At 36.6% G+C, this 23,263-nt stretch overlaps 1 protein-coding gene across 1 annotated transcript in view; it reads right to left on the reverse strand.

Annotated features, from left to right (window-relative positions):
- Window positions 1–23,263, reverse strand: part of Malrd1 (MAM and LDL receptor class A domain containing 1) — a 602,535-nt gene that overhangs the window by 505,522 nt on the left and 73,750 nt on the right. Inside the window, exons 7-10 of the mRNA XM_051205714.1 lie at window positions 17,065–17,231; window positions 9,570–9,662; window positions 8,145–8,352; window positions 1,913–2,059 (exon numbers count right to left, since the gene is read on the reverse strand). Of these exons, the coding sequence (XP_051061671.1) occupies window positions 1,913–2,059; window positions 8,145–8,352; window positions 9,570–9,662; window positions 17,065–17,231 (615 nt within the window). The remainder of the gene's footprint in view (window positions 1–1,912; window positions 2,060–8,144; window positions 8,353–9,569; window positions 9,663–17,064; window positions 17,232–23,263) is intronic.

The following is a 23,263-nucleotide window of genomic DNA, read 5'->3' on the forward strand; positions in this document are numbered from 1 at the left end:
AGTTAGAAGGCCTGGGCAGGCTAAGGAACCTCTAACAGTGAAACCAGGACTTTGGAAGCACATTCCCCATGGAGGTATACTCCCTTAATCTAGAGGCAGGAGGGAGGACCTAGTCCCTACACCAAATGACTTGACAGATTTTGTTGACCCCTCCTGGAATGCATCACCCTCTCCGTGGAGTGGGGGGGGGTTGGATGAGGGGGTGGTCAGGGAACATGGGAGGAAGGGGTAGAGAGACAGAGGGAGGGATGGAGGGAGAGGGAACTGGGATCGATATGAAAATAAGAAACATAATTAAAATAATCCTTCATGAATATACATGGGAGAACTTTATTTTCCCTATATTGTAGCTAACAAAGCTGAAGTACTTTTATACAATATAATTGCTATAGTACAGCCCTGCACAGTGCAGTCTCCCAAACCCTGGTCATGGTGAAGTTCATATCAAACCACGACAACATAGGTGTCCAAAGGGAATCTCGGTTTCTGCACAGGCCTTCATTTCCTGCTACCAATACTATAGATCCTGTGCCTAAATCTCATATATTTGGTTATAGTCTTCAATTTGCCTAATAAAGTCTCTATATCCTCTGAACAAATTTCAAAGCCCTGGCTCTTCTCTCCACTTCTCTCTTTTGTCAGGTATAATCAAATGAATGTCTCAAACAGAAATCCTAACAATGCTCTCATCCCCCTTCATGATGTTTTCCCTATTGGAGCATGTCTCTTGTACCCTACCCACACACCCCTGTCTTTGCCATCTCCTTACAGTTCCTTTTGTTTTCCTTTCTGGCTCCTTGTTTATCTTCAGAAATTCTGTACTTGGGAGCCATTCTTAGTTCAGCTCCTCTACCTCATTTTAACCACCATGCTCTAGCCCTTACTACTTTCAGCATAAATGAATGCAATCCTTTGCTCGCCATATTAATTACCAGGTTCTGTCAGACTCAAACATTGGGACCATAGCTTCTACCAACACTCACCTACCTCTGATACATGCTATTGGCCTGGGTATAGACAAAGGAATAATGCATATCAGCTTACAAAGAAAATTGGTACTCATATCTGTTTTAAATTTTAAGCTTAAGTCAACATGCACAGAATATTAAAAGGAGCCCAAGGTTTACTGGCCCAATAAGTCAAGTCAAGGACTTACTGTACCAGTCAATAATGTACCAGTTTTATAGTTGTAGTCAACTGTCTTTCTCCTTAATCCCTTCCAATGCTTACAACCCCCAGTTTCTAAAGACTAATTAAAAGTTCTGCCAAGATTTGTGTTTGGCACTCTTCTTTATAGATCTCAAAGGAGAAGCTCGATGGTGCCAATGAGTATGAAAATTTTCTAGACCCCCAACTGTGGGATTACAAAGTTAATATAATATTAGGTGTGTGCACTATGCCATGGAAATGTAAGCAAAACAAAGAAGTGGGGAGCAAAGCTATTATGTGTGCCTGAAAGTGTCACAGAGCATTTTCTGAACATTTCAAGTAGGTTTGGTTCCTTGACTTTACAAGGATATGTAAAATTTGTAATGATGTTTTGTAGTATATAGTCTAAAGTATTTTCAGGCTTTATAGATAGTGCTGAATCCTTGTTCTCCATTTCCAGACAGAAGATGAGACTATTTTTGATTCCAGTTTTGCAATATGTGGAATGTTCAAAGGTAGGAAGCAAGCTTACTGTAGTCAGAAATGTTATCTCCATCTTTGCACCATCACTATAATATACTTTTAAAAATGCAATAACAAAATTGATGCTTGTCACAAGAATGCTCCTGTCAGGACACTAATTACTAATTTGGGCAGGAGGGATTAAGGTAAGACAAACCAAATCTCCATTTAGTCTGTAATTAGAACTAAACTTCACACATCACAACATGAATGAAAACTCCTTTAAAAGAGAATGCCTTACCATGGTTTGTGCTATCTGTGTCACCAGCCTCAGGAAATGGGTGTTCTCCACTGCTCAGTCCTTTCCCCACCTCCCAGTGGGAGTCTCCTGTGGAAAATGGTTTCCAGCCACAGAAACCAGACTCAAAGTCCCAGGTGAGGTGCCTTGCTGCAATGTGCAGAGAAGGAAACATGGGTATGTGATATCAATTACAAAGAAGTTAAAAAAAAAAAAACCCTTTTATGAACTAATGTAACACATGTAACACAGGAGTGGAGTTCATTCCCTCCCTCACCCAAAACCTATTCCTCTTGGATAATCTTTCCCTTTCTGGGACTCTGGATAGATGGTTTAGAAGGTGTGGTTATTGATAACAAGTAACTTCCCAAAGGAAGTCTATTCTGTGATTGACTCAATCTATAAACTAACGATGTCTGTCTCCTTGGCCATTCACAAAATGTTCTTTAGTTATCCTCTGTGAGTTTAGCTAGCTGCAGACCACCTCACAACCCTATTATGTCAGGAAGTGAAATATAAAAGACATAAACTATATATCTGATCTCCAAAATGTGTTTTAAAGTTCTAAAGTCTTGGCTGTGGCCTGAGCCTTTCCACTTATTCACAAGAGATCTCCCAGTTCAGAGAGATACTTCCCCTAAAGTAGAAATCCTCTACTATAAAGTGACAACATTTCTGGCTTGGTCCAGAATTGCCTCCATGTTGTCCCTGCTTTCTGAGCATAATTAATACCTCTCAATTACCCTCTTACTTTCCCTAATGGGGTATAATGCTCAATATTACCATTTGGGGACTATATTTCACATATTATTACCCAAAGGAAAAAGTCCTTTTAAGTAATTCTTGTTGTAGCAGCTGGCTGATACTGATGCAATCATGCTAATTACTCTCAGGGCAATGTGTGAAAAATGGAGTGTTCCACATAATCTCTGCATCTCCAAACCTTTGGGTAACTAAAATTATGCAAAACTTCAAAATAAAAATGATGAGTTATAAATGGTAAAGTTGTGTACAGAACAAAATTTGGAATCAGGTCTTCTGTCATCTAAATGTTTTGTCAATTAAAAAGATGGACTAGGGAAATGCCTTATAGGTACTGTGCTGTGATGCAAACATGAGGGCTTTAGATTGGATCCCAGCCCACATGAAAAGCAGGTATGGCTGCATGCAGACATAGTCAGGTGGAAGAAAGCAGATCCATGGAGCTGACCGGCCAATCTAACCACTCAGTGAACTCCAGATTCAGGGAAGATCCACTGTACCCAGAAAAGAGTTGTATTTTAAATCTAATAGGATCAGGATGATGATAGAAAGAAGCCAGAACACCTCAACAACATGTCTTCAAGACTCCATCTGGAGGTCAATGTTTATCTTGAATTAAGATTTTAGATAAACAAAAAAAGGAAATAAGGTACACAGCAACAGATAAAAACACACCATATGAACCTCTTGTTTCCATACATGTCCAAGCATCTGCAGGCAAAGGCACACAAAGCAGACACATAGATCACATAAACACAAAACAAATACATAAATAAAAAATGTCTACTATTATGTTTTCCACAGAACAATAAACATTCACTATTCTTTGGAAATTAAAATTAAATTTGTAGAATCTATTAGCATAAAGATTTTAGAAAGCAACATAACATAATCTCTGTGAAAACATAGTGAACCACTCAGGTGTTTTTATTGATGATTTTTGTTCTGGCACATTTACAAGGAATGTCTTTTTACAAAATAAATATTTTAAGCCTTAGTTGCTGTATAGTATGAAAAATTTAATTGTACTCCCCTATATTGATGTTTTTCATTAATAATGTATACCCTGCACATTTCAACAAGTTTTGGGTGAAGCAGTAAATACCAGAAGAAAGCAAGGTCAAAGACATAATGACAACTTACCATAATAAACGGGACAAATGCTACACTTGTGTAAAACTGAAATAATGTATCACTGCCATAAATAAAGTACATTAATTGTAAGCAGTACTTTTGCCTATCTGGTCACTTTTAACTTGCTGTAAACATGTTAAAATCACAGTTTCAAAGAAATTTCTCTCCAAGTTAATTTGTTAAGGTAATGATTTTAGATGATGAAGCTTCCTCTTAAATATTTATCTGTAGTATAATATAGGCACAAAAAAGAATTTCATTGATGATGATGATGTGATTCATAAAAGTAAAATATTTATGAATCTTTTGCTTCAGTTCTTAATGCTATATGAAGAAATCTTCTATGTGAGCTGATGGGAACATCTCATTTAGTGACTGTATATTGGGTTCTAATAAGGGAAGGACATAAATACAAAGTTGATATTTGTGAAATCCACAGGAACCATAGCTCTGAATCTCACATACAGTTGAGCAGAGCATACCTCTGTATCAAAGAAGTATCTCAATATCCACAAATACTTTAAAGATGAAAAAAAAAAACCTCTAGAGACACTACAATAGTAAAACAAAAGGCATTGCTGAAGATCCTTATCTACATATCTTTCACTTAACTATTATACACAACTCCTCAAATATTTATAATTCATTTTAGCATTCTATTAATTTGTTTACTGGGCAGCACAAGTCCACCTCAAATTACCATTCTCCTATCACAGATATAGAATTAGAGGCAGGCACATTAACATTCTACATGATTTCAAACATCCTACAACTGAAACAAGAAAATTCCCCCAACCAAACTCCCCATATTTTGGTTTCAACATAGATCTTTCTGTCCTCTTATCATTTTGAGAACACAGTAGAAAAGATTATGTTAAAATATACTGGACATCCTACTTTCCTCATAATTTTCAACTACAAAATTAAGAGGCATTATTTGTCACTGTTGAGAAAGTGTCACTTCCATATACCTGCAGAGCTTCTTACCTTCATGTCCATTCAGCAGTATCTTGAATGTCTCTTCTTTACCCTAGCTTGGTAATGATCATTTTGCTTTCTTTGCCTATGAATCTTGAATCTCAGAAGTCTAGGAGCCTCATCAAGGTGGAATCATGTAACATGGCCTCCTCTATGTCTGACTTATTTCACTTTGCACAGCATATCCAAGGTTTATCTGTGCTGCGTAGCACCTCAAAATTAGATATAATTTTATGTGACAGCTGCTTATATAGGAATATGGGGACTATCTTAGGATGTGCTTGGCAAACATTGTGTTTTAATAATTTTGATCAAAATAGCCAAAATATTCACTATACATGAAAGAGTGGGTGAAATGAAAATGAAGGGGAGGAAAAGGAAGGAGGAAGAAAAGAAGAGAGTGAGAGGAGGAAGGAAAGGGAGAGGGAAGAACAGGAGGGAAGAAGATAAATGATCCAGATTTTTTTCTCAGCTGACACAATAAAATCCTCTTCTTGTATCCATATGATACTATAGTTAACCATGCATGCCAAGTGTATTGATGCATAATTGGCTAATAAATTTGAATATTTAAAGATATGCAGCACAGTGATTATTATATTCTATTGTAGAATGTTTATGATAAGAAAGGTAGGTAACATCATTTGTGACATTGTGTGAGCAATAACACTTAAAAATGGTCTCATTATTGTTTTAGTGAATTTCACATCTTAATTATCATTGGCAGTAGTGACCATTCTATAATTTGATTGTCTGTGTCCTTGTCCTCACCCTCTTTAAACACTGTCTTTCTGTTTCTCTGAGCTTGACTTATTTCCATACAGGTGCAATGACATAGTATGTCCCTTCCTATTCTGGCTTCCACTTGGCAGAACCAACTCTAGAGTCATTCTTGTTACACATACTAGCTGTTCCTTTGCTTTTATTCCTCAATAAACTTTATATAAATCTCACATTACTTTTAATCTATTTTTTACTGTCAGTAGATTATATTGTTTTATTTTGGCTATTTGCAGAAGTTACAAATGAACATGGAGACACAGATGTATTTGAATATTAACTTTGTTTATCTTATACAAGAACATAATATACCACAAAACCCTTGCTTTGGTATTATAATGGTGTTTTTAGATGAAATAATGAGGGCTTTGAGGGTCTTTATTTTTGGAGGCCATGGAGTATGAAGTACTTTCTTTGCCTTTACTTTTTACATGAGTTTTAATATATCATCTGTTTTTATTTCCTGAGCTGTCTTCAATTTTAGAAACCTCTTTGTTAAGGTGGTTCACAAGACTTAAAATGCAGATGAATTACCAGGGCCAATGTTATAATACAGCATTTGTTTCTATAGGGCTGGTAAAAGGTCCACAGTTTGTGGCTTATATCCAGGTGCAAGGTGAATCTGCTGTTCAGGTCCACAGAGTTCAGAATAAAAGCAAAACACAAGCAAACCCTGTGGTGCTTTGCGTTCACCTGCCTTTGACAATCTATTGAGTGCAAGCTTAGTATGCACTTTCACCTAAAAAGCACCCGAAGAGACCACTTCCTGAACATGACTCCAGTAGCACAGATACTGAGATCGCAATTAATACATGGGACCTTCTCAAACTGAGAAGCTTCTATAAGGCAAAGCACACAGTTGACAAGACCAAATGGCAGCCCACTGACTGGGAAAAGATCTTCACCAAACCTATATATGACAGAGGGCTGATCTCCAAAATATACAAAAAACTCAAGAAACTAGTCAACAAAACACCAAATAACCCTATTAAAAAATGGGGTACAGAACTGAAGAAAGAATTCTCAATAGAGGAAAAAGAAGATGTGGCACATTTACACAATGGAATACTACTCTGTGGGGGAAAAAATGGAATCTTGAAATTCGCAGGCAAATGGATGGAACTTGAAGAAACCATCCTGAATTAGGTAACCCATTTGCAAAAAAAAAAAAAAAAAAAAAAAAAATTAACACGGTATGTACATAAATATTAGTAAAATACCAGATAATGGCCCAGAGATACATTTGATTTGGGACTCCTGTTAAAGTAGGGAGGGCCAAGGATCATTTATCATAGGGAAAAAATAGAAAGACAAGCTTCCAAATGAACAACTGAAAAAGGAACATATTTTCTCTCAGTTTTGAAATTAAAAATAATAGAAGCTCTTAGAAATTGTGCATTTCCCCAAAAGAAATGAAGCAATTTGTCTACAAAATATTTAAATAAAATGTAGAAATGAATTTCTTATATATTAGAGAAAATAAATTCTCCTTATTCTCTTTGAAAGCAAAAGAAAAGCGAGTGCAAAACCCACTGAGATCACACTGGTTACAAGATTATATGGTTGGAAGAATTAATTGCACTTCTGTTTATAATCAGGCCCAACTGGGAGTATTCTTTTGCTTGCCCATTTTCTTCTCCCAATATCTCCAGTGCCTTTAATAAAGTCTTCACTGGGCCATCGAGAGAAGCATGTTGTGTAAAAGATCTTTTCGTTACAGGGTGGCATTTATCTTATTGAAATATTTCCCCTGATATAATAATACCTAACAAAAATAAACTATTACAGGAAAATGAATATCAAATTTTCAATTTTTAAAAGACTTATTTGTGATTCAATAAATAGATTCATTTATTGGAACTTATGGTTTCTAAAAACAGCCCATGGAGCTTAGGTGCTATGCCACCTCACAAGAGAACTGCCATGTGCCTTCTAATGTAAATTCCATTTTCTTGGAAGTATGATGATATTTGAGTCATTCCAGGATCTTTCCTCACTGATCTTGTCAGAAATACTCCATAGAACACACAGAGGGAAGGTGTTGGCCAAGTATGGCCTTCTTTAAGACCACAAATGACTGAGAGGAATGCCTACAGTTACCATGGCTAAAGGGGGCAAGTCAGTGGCAACCTACATCTTCTTTATTCTCCCTCCTCAGCTTCCAAGGTAATTACTTAGAGGGGAGAACACAGTGTATTGAGCAAAAGTTATCAATCAATAATATATTCATAAAGTTATAAGCATGATATCTCAGTCTTTTCTGTCTTTGATCAAAGCACACATATGTGCATGCATGCACATGTGCACACCCACATACTCACACACAACACATATTCACATACATAATACTAACCATAATGCAGAAAAGAAAGGATATTTAGTAATTTTAGCAGCAGACACCAAGCATTAAATTAACAGAGAGGCCAACAAAGGAATAATGCCAATAGTTTCAGAGTGAGAAAGCACTTTCATTTTATCTCAAAGAAATTAGCTGTCCCCCAATATAGAAAAAAAAAACTTATTTAAAATCCCACCATCACAAATGAGAGCAGGCAAACAACCCCATAGGGAGGTGACTTACCAGAAACCTCTGAGCCTTCATCATTCCCATTACAGGGATCCATTCCAGCCTCGCAGATTGAAGAGTGGGTAAGGCACGGTCCACTGGTACAAGTATACTCATTTATAGAACAAAGCTTCTGGGAAGGGGTCTGTCCACAGGTGTAGACTAACAACTGGTCAAGCCCAATAAAACTTCTCTGTCTCAAAACTATGCCTTCAAAAACAACCTTTATGGGAAAATATGATTAATTTAAGAATGTATAGTCTTAAAATTAAAAAAAAAAAAGTTAGGACAAACCCAAAAAATGATAACAGAGACAAGTCACAGAGGAAAGCACCTTTTTAAAATACAGCCAAATGCAACTGATGGCAAAATCTGCCATTTCATATTCATATTTTAATTCCATCTCCTCTGCAATAGAAACTTATAAATCCCAAAATGTACTGTCTTTAAATTTTGTTTTATCTTTTTGCCAAATCACAAGACCAACTTCACTTTGTAGAAAAATAAACTTATTGAATATGTCCTTCAGAAGTTATAAATATCAACTTATAAAATGGTACACTAGTGTCAAGATGTTAACCCAATAGAGTATAATATAAACTCCAATTTACAAAACTGTTATAAAAAGTACTGTTTCAAAAATTCCAGGCTTATGGTATATGGAATTCTAAAAGCCCACATGGCTATCCTCAGTATTTGGGGAGAGGTGTATAAACGTGTAAGACCATAAAACAATGATGCTAGTTTTGTAAGCCACACATGCAGTCAATCTCACCTTTCTTACTCACTCTATAACATTGGCCTATATACTATATATAGGAAAGGATCTCAAGTCCATTCTTTACAGAGATTATCCACCAAGCATTGTGTATGTTTCATGTGTATAATTGTATAGATAGAAACTGCATCACCTGAGTGTCAGCAGCTTACTAAATATGAAGAAAAGTGCTTGCCTGGGGAAATGCTGGGAGCTGGGAAGCACTAGGCAAGAACATACAGAGAATGAGCAGGTTTGAGTAAGAGTGCCTGTAGTACAGTGGTTCTCAACCTGTAAGTTGTGACCCATTGGGGTCAAATGACCCTTTCACGGGGGTCACCTAAGACCATTGGATAACATAGATATTTACATTGTAATACATAATGGTAGCAAGATTACAATTATGAAGCAGCAATGAAAATAATTTTATAGTTGGGGTCACCACAACATGAAGAGCTGTGTTAATGGGTTGCAGCGTGAGAAATATTGAGAAACTCTGAGCTAGCATGTCCTCTGCTCACAGAAAGCTTGACCTATAGGGACTCAGTGTAGAGAAAAGAAAATATTATTATTATACCCAAAGGTACAAGTCTACTTTTTTAAATTTAAATTTAACAGTATATGATAAATTATATATTAGCAAAGTAAAACTGTATGTTGTAACAAAAACCTTACTTTTATACCTTAAATATCTTCAGACCTTCTGGTATTAATACATCTGCTTTCTCCCATGTGTTTTGAGTTGATGCATTAAATGTCCAAGTTATTTTTTCTTCCTTTGATTTGAAATAGAAACATATTAGTAATTTCCAAAATGCTACTCTCATGTTTCTATACATGATCTCCTAATTATGTTTAGTTGAGATTTGTTTATCTTTATGCTCTTAAGTACTGGGAACTCTAAAGTACTTACATAATAATGAGATGGAATAATTTTGAAGAAAAAAAAAGAAGAAATATCTGTATAATAAAACTTTTGTAAACATTTTCCTTTATTAATACATGTTAGTACACACACAGGATCTGGTGTGGAATGTTCATATATACATACAGCAAACCCTGACCACATTCATTTCTTCCCTCCTATCAAAAGCAAATAAGTAGTTGCATTTCTTAAATAAAAATGCAAAAATGCAATTGGTAGGATCTCCAACTTAAATGCTGGTGAGATTACATTGTGTATTATTACTGTGATACTGCAAGAAAGACTCAACAAAATATGTGTTTAAAAATATGTAGCTGCACATGTAGATCCATCTTGTTTTTTGTTTGTTCATCTATGAGAGAAGTGAATCTCATTTCTATACAAAATAATTACTGTCTAAAGGTTATATTCATATATTTGCCTCTTCTGGCAATTTTGCCTCAGAAACTTTTGCCTCTTCTATATAATATTATATCTAGACTTCTATAATGATCATTTATTGTAACAATGAGAAGCAATAATTTTACTATGTGGTATGAGCTTGAGATTAAAGTATATACTGTGTTGCATATCAAAGCTAATAGTAATAGCTAAAAGCTAATTGTAATTGAGAACCATGCTTCCACATTCTAAATTAATCCTATGCTTCTTCAAATATTAGCAAGCATTCGAGTTATTTTGTCATTTCCCTGGGGAAAATAAATAAAATTGTTCTTAATATAGGGAGAAATTATTTTTCACGAAACCCTGTAGTGCAAATGTAGGATTGACATAACTGTCTCAGGCTGAGCTCTGACAATGGAAATGGAAATGGAAAACAAACAAAAAAACAAAGCATAAAACTTCCACTTCTAAATCTTATGATGGAAGATAGATGTTTCCAGGTTTTAGGGTTCTGCTTCCTTGTTCATTTCTACCTATCTCATCCATGCCCGAGAATTTCTTTAAACGGGTCTATCTGCAACTGAGTGGTCTACCCTCTCTGATGACTACCCAAGATTCCCAAGCTTCAAATATTTAAGAAAGTCTTTCACATCTACTAAAATATACTTCCTTTTCCATTATAATCTACTCCAGAGATTACAAAAGGAGAGAGGACTCACATGTGATTGGAGGTGAGCTGTCACATCACACTGAGATGAAGTAGTTTTAAGAAATTAAGTCCTATGGCATGTTTCTTCAATAATTATTTACACATAACTTCAGTTATTTAGAATGTAGACACTTCTAAAAATGCTTTTAATTACAAACACTAGTTCCCAAAGGATGATTTCAGAAGAATAATTTAAAGCAATTTGCCTTTTTTCCTACATGACCAATTGATTTCCCTCTATCTAAAGATAAATGTATTTACCTCTCCACCAAACTGAACAGAGTCCTTTGAAAATTTGAATGTGTTTCCATATACAACTTAATAGTATGAGTGAGACTGAATTTTCCTACTAGATTTTTCTGTTTAAAAACACTAGCAATGATAAAGAAAAATGATAAAGAAGGTTTCCTTCACTTAAGTCTCTCCTTAATTTCATACTCTCTGGTTAGTTTGAACAAGTGTCAATATTTAAAAAAGAAAGAAAAAAGCCCCCCAGCTTCAGAAAAGTTTTCAAGTATGCTCTAGTTTTCAGTTACCTTAAAAACCAGTCATTAATCAGTTAGTCAATCAATAATTTTAAAAGCTTCTTTGCTGCTCCAGATCAGGTTTAAAAAAAAAAAAAAAACCTGCTTACCTGTCAAACACTGTTCATTACTACTATTCTCAGAGATGTCAGGTTCTCCCTCCCTCCCAGTGAAGGCATTAGGTGTATCACCCCCAAGTTGCCTTTTTAAGAATCTATTTTTGAACATATCTTATGATAAAATCATGGAACTTGAAAAATATGTTCTTTTAACAGAACTTATGTAGCCTTCAAATTTTATCATACAAGAACAACAATAATTTCTTAGACATTCCATTCTGATCCAGCCTTTATATGCATTGTTTAAAAAAAATACATGTAAAAGTTACAGACAGTCCCATTATCTGTAACTTATTAGCACTAAAATTCTCAAGAAAGGAGTGTGTTGCTATGGTCATTGCTTCATACAGGGAAAAGGGAGTTCTAGACCCTGCATAGCTAGACAATGCAAACAGGAACTGAATTTCCAGAATGAAGAACACAATTGTCTTCACAGAAGATGTAAGACCCTCAGAATGAGGAGTCTTCCAGGTTCGGTCGATACCCCAAGAACTCAATGTCCAGACCAGTTGCTGCAAAACACAAGAGGCTTTAATGAACAGGAAACGTTTGCACAAATGGGCTCCTCCAGCATGCAGGCTAGAGAGAAGCCCCCTCCCCCGGGCACAGGTGTTTTTAAAGGCAACCCCACAAGCCTAGGGAGGGGGTGGGACCCTCTGTCCATTGAGTACGTGACCCTTGGAGGCCCGATGGTCTGCTATTAGGGTCAGCAGACCTTAGGGCCTCAGGGTGTGCTAATTAATTTTGTCTGGGCAAACCAGAGTTACAGCTATCTCTTGACCCTATTTACCACCTGTTGACTCACAGGAAAGGAGGGTCAGTGTGAATTCTTCTTATCTCAGGGCCTTGTGAGAGGAAGCTAGCAAATTCCAAGGAACAGATACTGGTTTCTAGGTTAGTCCATCATTAACATTACTTTTTAGGTCTTTCAAAGACAAATGGTGGATTTTGTCAGACTCTTTTGAAAAGTAGTTGAGAGCCTTATTAAGTGTGGGAACAAGCATCAACTTGTAACTTAAAAGTACTCTGAGACAGAGTCTTCATTCATGATTGACAAATGGTAAAGAGGGTGTCAGAAAAAACATAAACACTTTTAGAACAGGGATATTCTGAGGGGTCGATGTGCAACAGTGCACATTTCACCAATTTCAGTTGACACACAAATTTCCATTTTTTAGGATAAGACCCTCCTGGGTGTGTCAATGTAATTCACTCTAATTAGAAAATTATGTAGCACCTGCAGGGAATTTCTGAGTCTTTTCTTGCACAGCTCCAAGTCCACTAACAGAAAGATACCATTCATTTTTATTATTGTATATACTGAGAGTTTGAAAATCCATGAGTGATATTCTGGGTAGTTTAAAATAATCTTGAAAAATAAAGCATATATGATTCACATCTCTATTTAAATGTATGATATCTCACTGGATATGTAAATAACTATTGATAAATGATTTACTTTGGGGCTTGCAACTATTTTCTGAACTCAATCAAATCATCTTATAATTTTTTACTATTCCAGGGTCAAAGGGGATAACTGAAAACCTGAAAGATTGCTAAAGCATGAATGGCACCATAGCATATACAGATAAAGACTAACTTGGTTTGGGTTTTGTGAGGTGTTGTCTGTGTACAGTTTCTTCCATGTATAGGGAAATTTGTCAATGTGGCATAAAATGTATGAAAATAATATATTTCAATCTCCCAAACAACTTATTAAATTGACTGAAATATATTAAACAGATGATATGATATTGGATGACAACTATTACTGCAAATGTCCTGATAACACAATGAAGGAATTATGCAAGTTGCCAATGTAGAAAAGGCACAATTAATAGTCCTATCTAGCTGTAATGCCAATGGAATATAATCATAACCAGAATGTTAAGACATTCTAAAAGGTGCAATAGTTATACTTATATCCATCTGTTTGGTAACCAACAATTACCTAACTGGACTTAAGATTAATTCAATAGGAGATAACTCATGTCTGGCTCTGTAAATTGAGCCAAGTACCTGTAGCTATAAGGCCATAGTACAAAAGGAAAACATAGTAATCTGTTCTTAACCAATATAATCTCTAACTGCATCCTAAACACTTACTGTCATATCCACAGAAAGGGGCAGATCACACCTTAATCAAAGAAATGTCTTTTTGCAGCCAAAAGAGATAACTACAGAGAGCCATGATAAACAAAAAGCAGAGAGCAACTGACCATGTGGTGCCTGCACTCAAATATTACATTTACAATATAACCTCCAGACCTACAACTCATGGAACACAAAAGAAGACAGTCTGGTATGATTGTAAGAGATCAAGTTTAAAAAATGTTTTAAATAATAAGAAAATATATAACAAGAAGTATAGAAAAGAAAACCAGAGGGCCAAATATCTGCTGTGAAATGTTTTTTTTTTTTTTTTTTTAATTTAGAATTAAAAAGGCGGAGCATAGAGTGGGTTTTGAGAAAAAGTTGGGCAGAGCTCAGGTGGATAAATATGATTAAAAATGGTGAAATATGTTGTATGAAATTCTCTATGTATTACTGAATATCATATTTTTTAAAAGGATACTAGGCTTTATATCTCACCCAGTAACAAAGAAGAACATATTTCTCTGTGCTGTAGCATACTGATACAACTTAATGTTTTAGATCTCTCTAAAGGAGTGAACAGGACAAAGACCAGGTATCAAGAGAACAGTACAGAAAGCAAAGGAAATGGTAAATAAAATGGATTCCTCCCCCTCTCCATGGATCATTCTAAAAAGCATCCTTATCTTTCAGGCTTTCGGGCTTAATTATCTTGAAATTTCAACCTTCAGAAAGAAAAAGAGCAAAATAAAGTGACAGGTATTCTGTGCTACCAGACAGGTGTAGGTAACAAATACATTTGTCTTGTAAATGTGTCAGGCAAAAAACATAAGGAAATTTCAAATGGATTAAGTGGATTTACCCAAAGAACCCTGAAACAAAGGAAACTCATTTGGTTAATCTTACTGTGTTTCCAGTGTAGATTTTCTGCAAAATATTTTCTACTTCCTAGATGAGGGCAATTGATCTCTCTCTCTCTCTTGTTTTTTTTTTTTTTCTATCAATAAGTAGACTCTTCAGAAAAGTGGAGAATTTCAGCATATATCATGAAAATATGAATTGTGGCTAATTTAATTCCATCATATTTAGACTGGAAAGTCATGGATTTGTTTAACTCACTGGCATAACCACAATGTTCACAGTATGCATTTTAATTCAACCCAAATAACTCATTTGTGTTTAATCAGTAACTATGGGTCTTCAAATCTGTACTTCCTGATCAGAACAAAGAATTTGTTTCCATCATATTTATGCTTTTAATAATAATTATTGTAGATGTAAAATATCAACAGATTACATCAAATCTCTAAAGCAGAGCTAGTGATGTGTAATCCCAAATATCTTGTTTCTATCAATCCCATAATTTTTTAAATATAGCATCATGAATTTTTATACACATTTTACAAGTACTTTCACATCTGATAGTATCGCCAAAAATTGATTTCTCAAAAATTCTTAAAATGTTTGATTTAGGCATATACCCAAAAGATGCACATTCATAAACATCTGTTTAACTATGTTTATAGCAATATTGTTTGCAATAGCCAGAAACTGGAAGCAACCTAGATGCTCCTCAATTGAAGAATAAAGAAGGAAAATGTGTTACATTTACACAATGGGGTACTACTCAGAAGAAAACAAAACAAAACAAAAAATAAAACAAGCAAACAAAAAAACCAATAAAATGTTTGTAAGCAAATTCATGGAACTAGAAGAAATCATACTGAATAAGGTAACCCAGTCACAAAAACACAAACAATGTATGTACTCACAGATATATAGATTTTAGACATAGAGCAAAGGATTACCCGCCTACAATCTACACTTCCAGAGAAGCTAGGAAAAAAGGAGGACCCTAAGAGAGACATACATGGTCCCCCAGAGAAGGGGAAAGGGACAAGTTCTCTTGAACAAATTGGGAGTATGAGTGGAGAGCGTGTTAGGAGAAAGAGAAGGGAAGAAGAGGAGCAGAGAGGAGAACATGAAGGAGTAGGAAGACTGAGTCAGTAGAAGAGCAGAGGAGAACAAGAAAAGAGATGCCATAATAGAAGGAGCCATTATAGGTTTAAAGAGAAATCTGGCACTTTGGGAGCTGGGGATACTCTACCAGCCTAGACACATGGGGGACTGCCAAGGCCCAGCTCCAAATGATATGACTCTGAAGATCTGCCATGGAAGGCCTCACCCTCACTCACTTGGGAGCAGAAATGGAATGGAATAGGGGATTTGTTAGGGGCAGGGGAGGCAGAAGATAGAACTAGGATTGACATGTAAAACAAGCTTGATTCTAATTTAAATTTTAAAACAGGAAAAATTCTTAAAATGTATAACAAAGTTAGGATAAAGATTATCTAAATCTAGTGCTGGATAAATAGCTTAGTGGTCAAGAGCATTTGCAATAATTTCTCCTGAGGATGTATTGTGGAAATTATTGGGAGTCAACATTGTCTGTATTAGAGAAAGATGGCAGGCAAGAGAACCAAAACCCCAACAGGCTCAGTTTGTGTATGCTGCAGACAGTATCTCACTCATATAGCACACATTTGATCATTGCTCCTTAGAGTGACCTTCCTTAGAGGCACTTTGACTACTCCTTCCCTTGTGCCTTTTGTCAGCTTGAAGAAATTACAGTCTGGACTCCAAAACACATAATAGCATTTAAGCTGGTTATGTGGAACTAGGAGTTAGACAGACCCCTGACAATCAGACACACAGAGGAATAAGCCACAGTTAGAAAATAAAGATGGCAAAATTGTCTGGTTTTTTTTCACCCTCATGACCTTAGACAAAGGTAAAGGTCTGGTAGGACTTTTCTTACATGGTAGATCCACCAAACCCTTCAGCAGATGACCACTCTAGTGGGTCAACTAAGTTCAAGACTTGAGCTTAACCTCTGTACCCAAACCTGGGGGTGTAACATCTCCCCTTCATTTGTTTAAATTGATGAACCCTCATCTAGAGAATGGAGACCCCCACACGAATCCACCAAAGACCATTAAAACCCCCAGCCCTCCAGGAGCGGCTATACTCTGCCCTTCTTCTGTCTTAAAGAGGGGACTTCTCTCTGTTATCCTGATACATATGTTTCTTCAACTTTAATAAAAGTAGTTTTCATCTATTATAGAAAAAATCATACTTTCTTCTTGCAGAGGACCTGGGTTTGGTTACCATTACGCATATGGGAGAGAAAGGCCTAACAAACATTCTAACTCCAACTATAGGGGGAACTCAACTCTTCTGGTCCTTAAAGGGATTGTCCATATGTGCTGCATGTGAGGGTACACACACATACACATAAATAAGAATAGATAGAGCTTAAGCAACAATTTATGAAGTCTATACATGACTGAGAAATAGAGAGGTATCTAAGAACAGAGATGTCATATATTAAATGGATCAGAAATACATGCTATTTTTTCTCACCTTATTAGTATAGAGTCTCACTCTCAGAACACTGTTTTCCATAGTGTAATAGAATTGAAGATGGCATTCCCTGTCCATGCAGTGACATACAGAGCTGTTTAAATATGCACTGCTCTCTACAAGACCAAACGTAGAAGTATGATTGTCACTCAGCCACACCATATAACCTAAAAGTGAAGACAAAAGAAGCAATTTAGAGAAACAATTATGTGGTTGTTTTTATTTTGTTTTGAACAATATTTTTGTGGAGTCTTTTTTTCCAAGGCAATGGGGTTGGAGAGATGGCTCAGTGGTTAAGGAAACTAGCTGATCCTCCAGAGGTCCTGAGTTCAACTCCCAGTACTCACATGAAAGCTCACAACCTTCTATATCCTACTAATTTCTTTTTATTCTGTGGATATGTGTATGTGACTGTTTTTGCATGTTAATGATGTGGAGACAAGCATGCACGGATGGAGGGCAGAAGTCAATGTCAGTCAATTTTCTTAGTCACTGTCACCTTCTTTCTTGAGACAGGATCTATTCTGAGATACAGGGCTTGCTGATTAGGCAAGGCTAGCTGGTAGGAAGATCTTGGGAAACTTCCTCTCTGTGTCTGCCCAGCAGCTTGGTTATAAGCATGCTGTAAAACCTGGCTTTGTTTACATGGATTTTGAACCCTGGAGGCAAGCACTTGACTGATACAGCCACCTTGCCAGCCCAATATTTTCTTTTAAATGAAACAGTGCAGTTTTTTTTTTTTCATTAATCAAAAATTCATTATTTTTCCTCCCGGAATTAATCCTCTCTTATGCTGTTTTCCTGGTTTTCACATAAAAACTCTTCAACTGTGTATGATTTTAAAATGCTGTCTTTCTTAGAAGTCACATGGAAAAAATAGTTATCTACACTCTTATTTCTTATTTACTATACCTATGGACTTTATAGTAAACAAAATTATCATCTTAAAACTAATTTGGACTGTTCTTGAACCAATAATACTGGTAATACAAAGAACAAAGAAATTTATATGATATATTTTTGCAAAAGAAAAGTCTGAAATCTTCATATGTCTGCAAGTTAATACATGTTCTGCTAGCTGCTAAAATAAACTATCAAATAAAAAAGCTCCCTATCAATCATGGACTATTTCTTTTAGAGTTGATTGTTGTTGGGGGTCCCCTAGGTAGTTCCATATATTAGAGTCTATGGCTGCTGCTCTTGGCAGACAGGAGTAAGGAAAACACATTTGCCAAAGATGCAGAAATACCAAGAATTCCCATGAAGAGTTAAGCCATAAATTAGTGTCAGTACTCCAGGGAGGTCTAGAAGAGCTAAGCAATGTCATGACAAAAGTCACTAACCAATGTGTAACTGGAGAACTAAGAGAAAAGAGGATGGACTGGTGGGAAGTAAAGAAGAAAACAATCTTCATGGAACACAGTTTCTGAAACTTTTCAGGTTTCTCCACCATGTGCAAGGGGCCTAGACTTTGTGGCTCATAACAAGGTAACAAGAAAAATATAAACAAACTGAAAATCAACAACTCTTATTGGTAACAGGGGGTTGAAGTCAAAGTCCAACCTGTTTCCTGTAGCTTCAAAGGATATGAACATGGAGACTCCCAAGTTACCAAAGTCACACCTTGCAACTGAGAACATGAGACAGTGACCATTTTAAAATGTACTTTAAGTATTCTGCATGAATCTAGCTTCAGTCACTACTAGCCTTGTACATTGATAGGGTGTTGGAAGAACAGAATTAATTCTCTTCACACTTCCTGCCTGTCCTCATAGAAATACAGTAAGAATTTCTTTAAAAGTCACAAAGCAAAGGTTAAAAACTCTGTAGAAAACTGAGTCTCAAACTATAGAACCATAGATGTTTACTTAGCTCATAGCATGTAATCTCTGTATCAGTCAACAGAGTTCATGTGTTATAATATTACAGGGCTACATATTATTTAAGGACAAATCTCTGAAGGAACTCAAAGGCAAGCTAAAAGACCAAAGCAAAGGTGCAAAAAAAATTACTTCAGACATCTCCATCTATGGTGGACAGTATGTTATCTAACACTGAGTGGGGTGAGCTCAGTAACTCAAACTTTTAATTTTTTGATATAGTAAATCAAAACTTTATGAATTTTCTATTTGGAAAACTGTAAGGCATAGTTAAAAAGCAGAGTCAGTTTGAAAAGAAAAAGCAAGTATCAGAACCAGACATGATAAGTCAGGAAATCTTAGAACATTGAGATTGGAAATCTGATATGAATAGACACAAATATAACTAATAGAAAACATAGAAACATATAACATGTCATGGGATAATCTTTCTGAACACAGTGAAGATGTTCCTGTTTTATTTCATCTGCCTAAGGCACCTTCTGATTTGATTGGGTTAATAAAGAGCTGAATGGCCAAAAGCTTTGGAGGAAAGTGTTACAAGCAGGTTTTCCCACCAGCCTGGTTCCAGAACTGTGTCAGCCCCAAATAACACAGAGATATACTGTATTTGATATAATGTTGTTGGCCTGTTACTAGCATTACTTATTGGCTATCTCTGTCTTAAATAATAACCCATTTCTATTAATCTAAGTATTTCACATGGTCTTATCTTACTGGAGAGAAGATGCGGAGTTCTATCCTGTTGGTCCTACATCTTGAATCTCCTCCCTACTTTTTCCTCTCTCCTTCAAGTCTCCTAATCCTGCCTACCTTGCTTTCCTATGGGCCAACAGTGCTTTATTCATTAACCAATACGAGAAACATATTTACAGAATGGCATCTCCCATTAGGAGAAGACAGGCAGGGAGAGAGAGGAACTGGAAGGGGAGTGGATCTTAGAGGCAGGGAACTCATCTGTGAGATGTGGAGGAAGTTTGATGCACACTATGGAGGACAGGAAACAAGCCACATGGCAGAACATAGGTTAACATAAGAGCTACTTGGGAACAAGCCTAAACTAAGGCCAAGTCTTCATACTCAATAAGAAGTCTCCATATCAGTATTTGGCATCTGGCCATACAAGGATAGACCTGTTATAATGTGTTGGTTAGTTTGTGTTATCTTGTAACTAACTTAGACACACCTTGGACATACCCTGGAAGAGGGACTATAAATTGAGAAATCACTTCCATCAGATTGGCCTGGCAGTATGTATGTGGGACTTTTTCTTGATTGATAAGTGATGTAGGAGGTCCCAGTCTACTGTAGGTGGAGCCATTCTTAGGAAAGAGGGCTTGAACTGAGTAAGCCATGTGGCCAAGCCAGTAAGAAGTTTTCTTCTTCCCTGCAGGATCCTACCTTGTCCTGCCCCCCCGGCCCCCCCAGCTGCTTCCCTCAGTGACTGACTGCAACCAGAAATCCTTTCTTTCCCAGATTGCTTCTGGGCCAGCAACAGAAAAGCAAACTATAACAAGAGAACACAGTCAGAGAGATAGAAAACTTCAGGATCAGAAAGTAACACTGGTGCATAAATCAGTATAACAAAAGTCAAGGATGTCTTTATGGATTATATTAGTAGACAAAACACTGTTGAGAGAGGGATCTCTTAGCTTGAGGACACAAATAACATTTCTAGAAACAAAAAGAAATTAGTAGGGAAATGGAATATAAGGAGATAACTACAAAAACAGCAAAAGCAATGTTTGAAGCAGTTATAACAGAACTTTCCCAAAACACAGATTATGACCCATAAAATGCCAAGCCATATAAATACTTGAAAAGCTCAAAAACTAATACCCAAACCAAAGAAAAAATTTAAATATATAACAAAGACAAGAGAAGAAATATTTTACCAATAAAGAAAGCACAATTATTTACCTTTTCATAAACTATTAAATTGAGAAGAAAATAAAATAAAATAAAATACTTATATTCGGATCTGAAAATGATTCTTAGGTATCATGACTGGCAAGAAGTTTCTAAGGAGAAACTTCTAAGGAGAAGAGCTGGTATAGAAAAAAAAAGAGAGAGAGAGAGAATCTAGTTCAAAAAGAGAAATGTAGGTTTCAGCAATTAATCAAGGTAGTGGTGACATGCCCGAGAAGTAGAGAATAGGATAAACAACCTACTCAAAAGAAGTAAGCCATGCCAAATGTAGCTGCGACCTTGCACCTCCCAATAATGAAAGAGGAGCAGCAAGCAGAATCCTCACCCGAATTGAAACTTAGGTGGCCCTGGTGAAGATACTGGCAATCCCAGCCACAGGAGAAACCCAGAGTTCTCACAATCTTCAATGCAGTTGGGGGAGTTGGGGGTTTTACTGCAACAATGACATTTGCAGATGGATAAACAGCTGGCATAGCCCTTTTTTTTCTTATCTGTATGACTCTTGGTAACATCGTTATGGAAAATCTATTGGGTAAAAGCCAACTAACTATCCTCCCAGCTGCAGAACAAGAGTTGAACATAGGTCAGGAATCTGAATGTAACCTACGATGTCATCCATCTTGGGGTGAACAACTCTTAGGAGGTCTGGAATGTATGATGACATGCTTTCTGGTGTTAAGTCTGAATATACTTCAGTGCTGTAATTGCCTCTCCTATTCCAAACATACTTGGGAGAAAATTCCAGGCATAGTATTAGTCAATCCCAATCTAGGGGGTAAAAACCACTACGGGGTGAAAAGGTTGAAGAACCTGCCCAGTACACAGACTGCAAAGTTAAATTTGTCCAGCAAAGGCCCCTGGTACCCCAAAAAAAAGGGAAGCTACTAAACTCAGGTGGACAATGGACAGTTGTAAAATAGAAGTTCAATACCACTAAAATTCTATGAAAGACAAGAGTACAACTGTCCAACCAGTAGTCATGAGCCCGAATGCACATAGTTGGAGTGCATAAAATAAATCTTTGAAGTGATGAATAAGGTTAACAAATCTACTGCTCTATCCAAAGCAACCAAAAGAGACAAAAAACAGACCCAAATCAGTACCACAGAGATGTAAAGGGATGCTACTAGGATTCCAATGAAATCCATCAGATTAAACACATTAAACACATACAAATAATGTAAGAAATTATAAAATTATAATTATGATCTTCATAAGATATGAACTTAAAAAATATCTTCAAAAGAGTTTAAGCTATAATAAAAGGATAATTAATACATAATATATGAATTTTCAATATCTTCCTCATATTCAAGATGAATGGGCAAGGTGGGTGTAACTGCAATGGGAGGACCAAATAGGGAGGGGAAGGAGAGAGGCAGGTGAAGGAAAGCATCTCAGGAGGAATAGCTAAAACAAGGCAATCAAAGGGATTGTATAGAGAACTGTGGAAACTTTCTGTAACGTATCTACAAATAAAGGCTATCTGAATGAAATCACCAACTAACAGGAGACAGACTAAACTGGACAAATCCTGTCAGTAAATGAAGGGTACATCTGAGTTCTTGGCCAAAGGGGTCCCAGTGAAGCCACAAACAACTAAACTGTTGCCAAGGCTATTGGCGACTCAGCACACACTTGACAGCAAGGCTCTGTTGTTGAAGACAGTATTTATACAACTCATTGAACATGGAGAAGTCCAGCTGGTGCCTCCCTAGAGCCTTCACTATAAGGACTAGTGTTCATAGCACTCCAAGGTACTCTGCACACTACCAAAAGATGAAGTTAAACATATAGCTATAAACCCTGTGGTCTACAATAGTGTCCAGCCTGATGCAATCATGGTACAAATCTTGGAGCAACCAACCAATATCTCATTTGATTATGGCCCACTCCATGAGATAGAACCCATACCCATTGCTGTTTGGGTGGCCAAAAATCTGAGATTAGATAGAACCTAGCAAAAAAACAAATACTACTTTTCTGATAAAGGAATGTAACAATAAAGTGATTCCTAATGATGTACTGCTATGTTCTGAGATTAGTGTCTTGCTCAACCATCATAAAAATGTTTCCTCCTGCAGCAGATGGGAACAAATGCAGAGACCCACAGTCAACCAATGTGCAGAAAGTGAGAGACCTTGGAAACCCAGGCCTAAAATGATGTCTCTATGAAATCCCTCCCCTCACAGGGGAGCACAGGGAAGCCTGAGGAAAAGGAGGTAGAAAGAGTGTAGGAGCAGAGGGAGTAGAGGTCACCAAGGAAACAAGGCCTATAATCAACAGGACTGACACACATATGAGCTCACACAGCAGCATACACAGGGTCTGTCCCAGTCTGCCTAGGTGGAGTCCTAGAGCTCAAGGAGGAATGGACACATGCCCCCATC

Source organism: Phodopus roborovskii, unplaced genomic scaffold, assembly GCF_943737965.1.
Source record: "Phodopus roborovskii unplaced genomic scaffold, PHOROB, whole genome shotgun sequence".
NCBI lineage: Eukaryota > Metazoa > Chordata > Mammalia > Rodentia > Cricetidae > Phodopus > Phodopus roborovskii.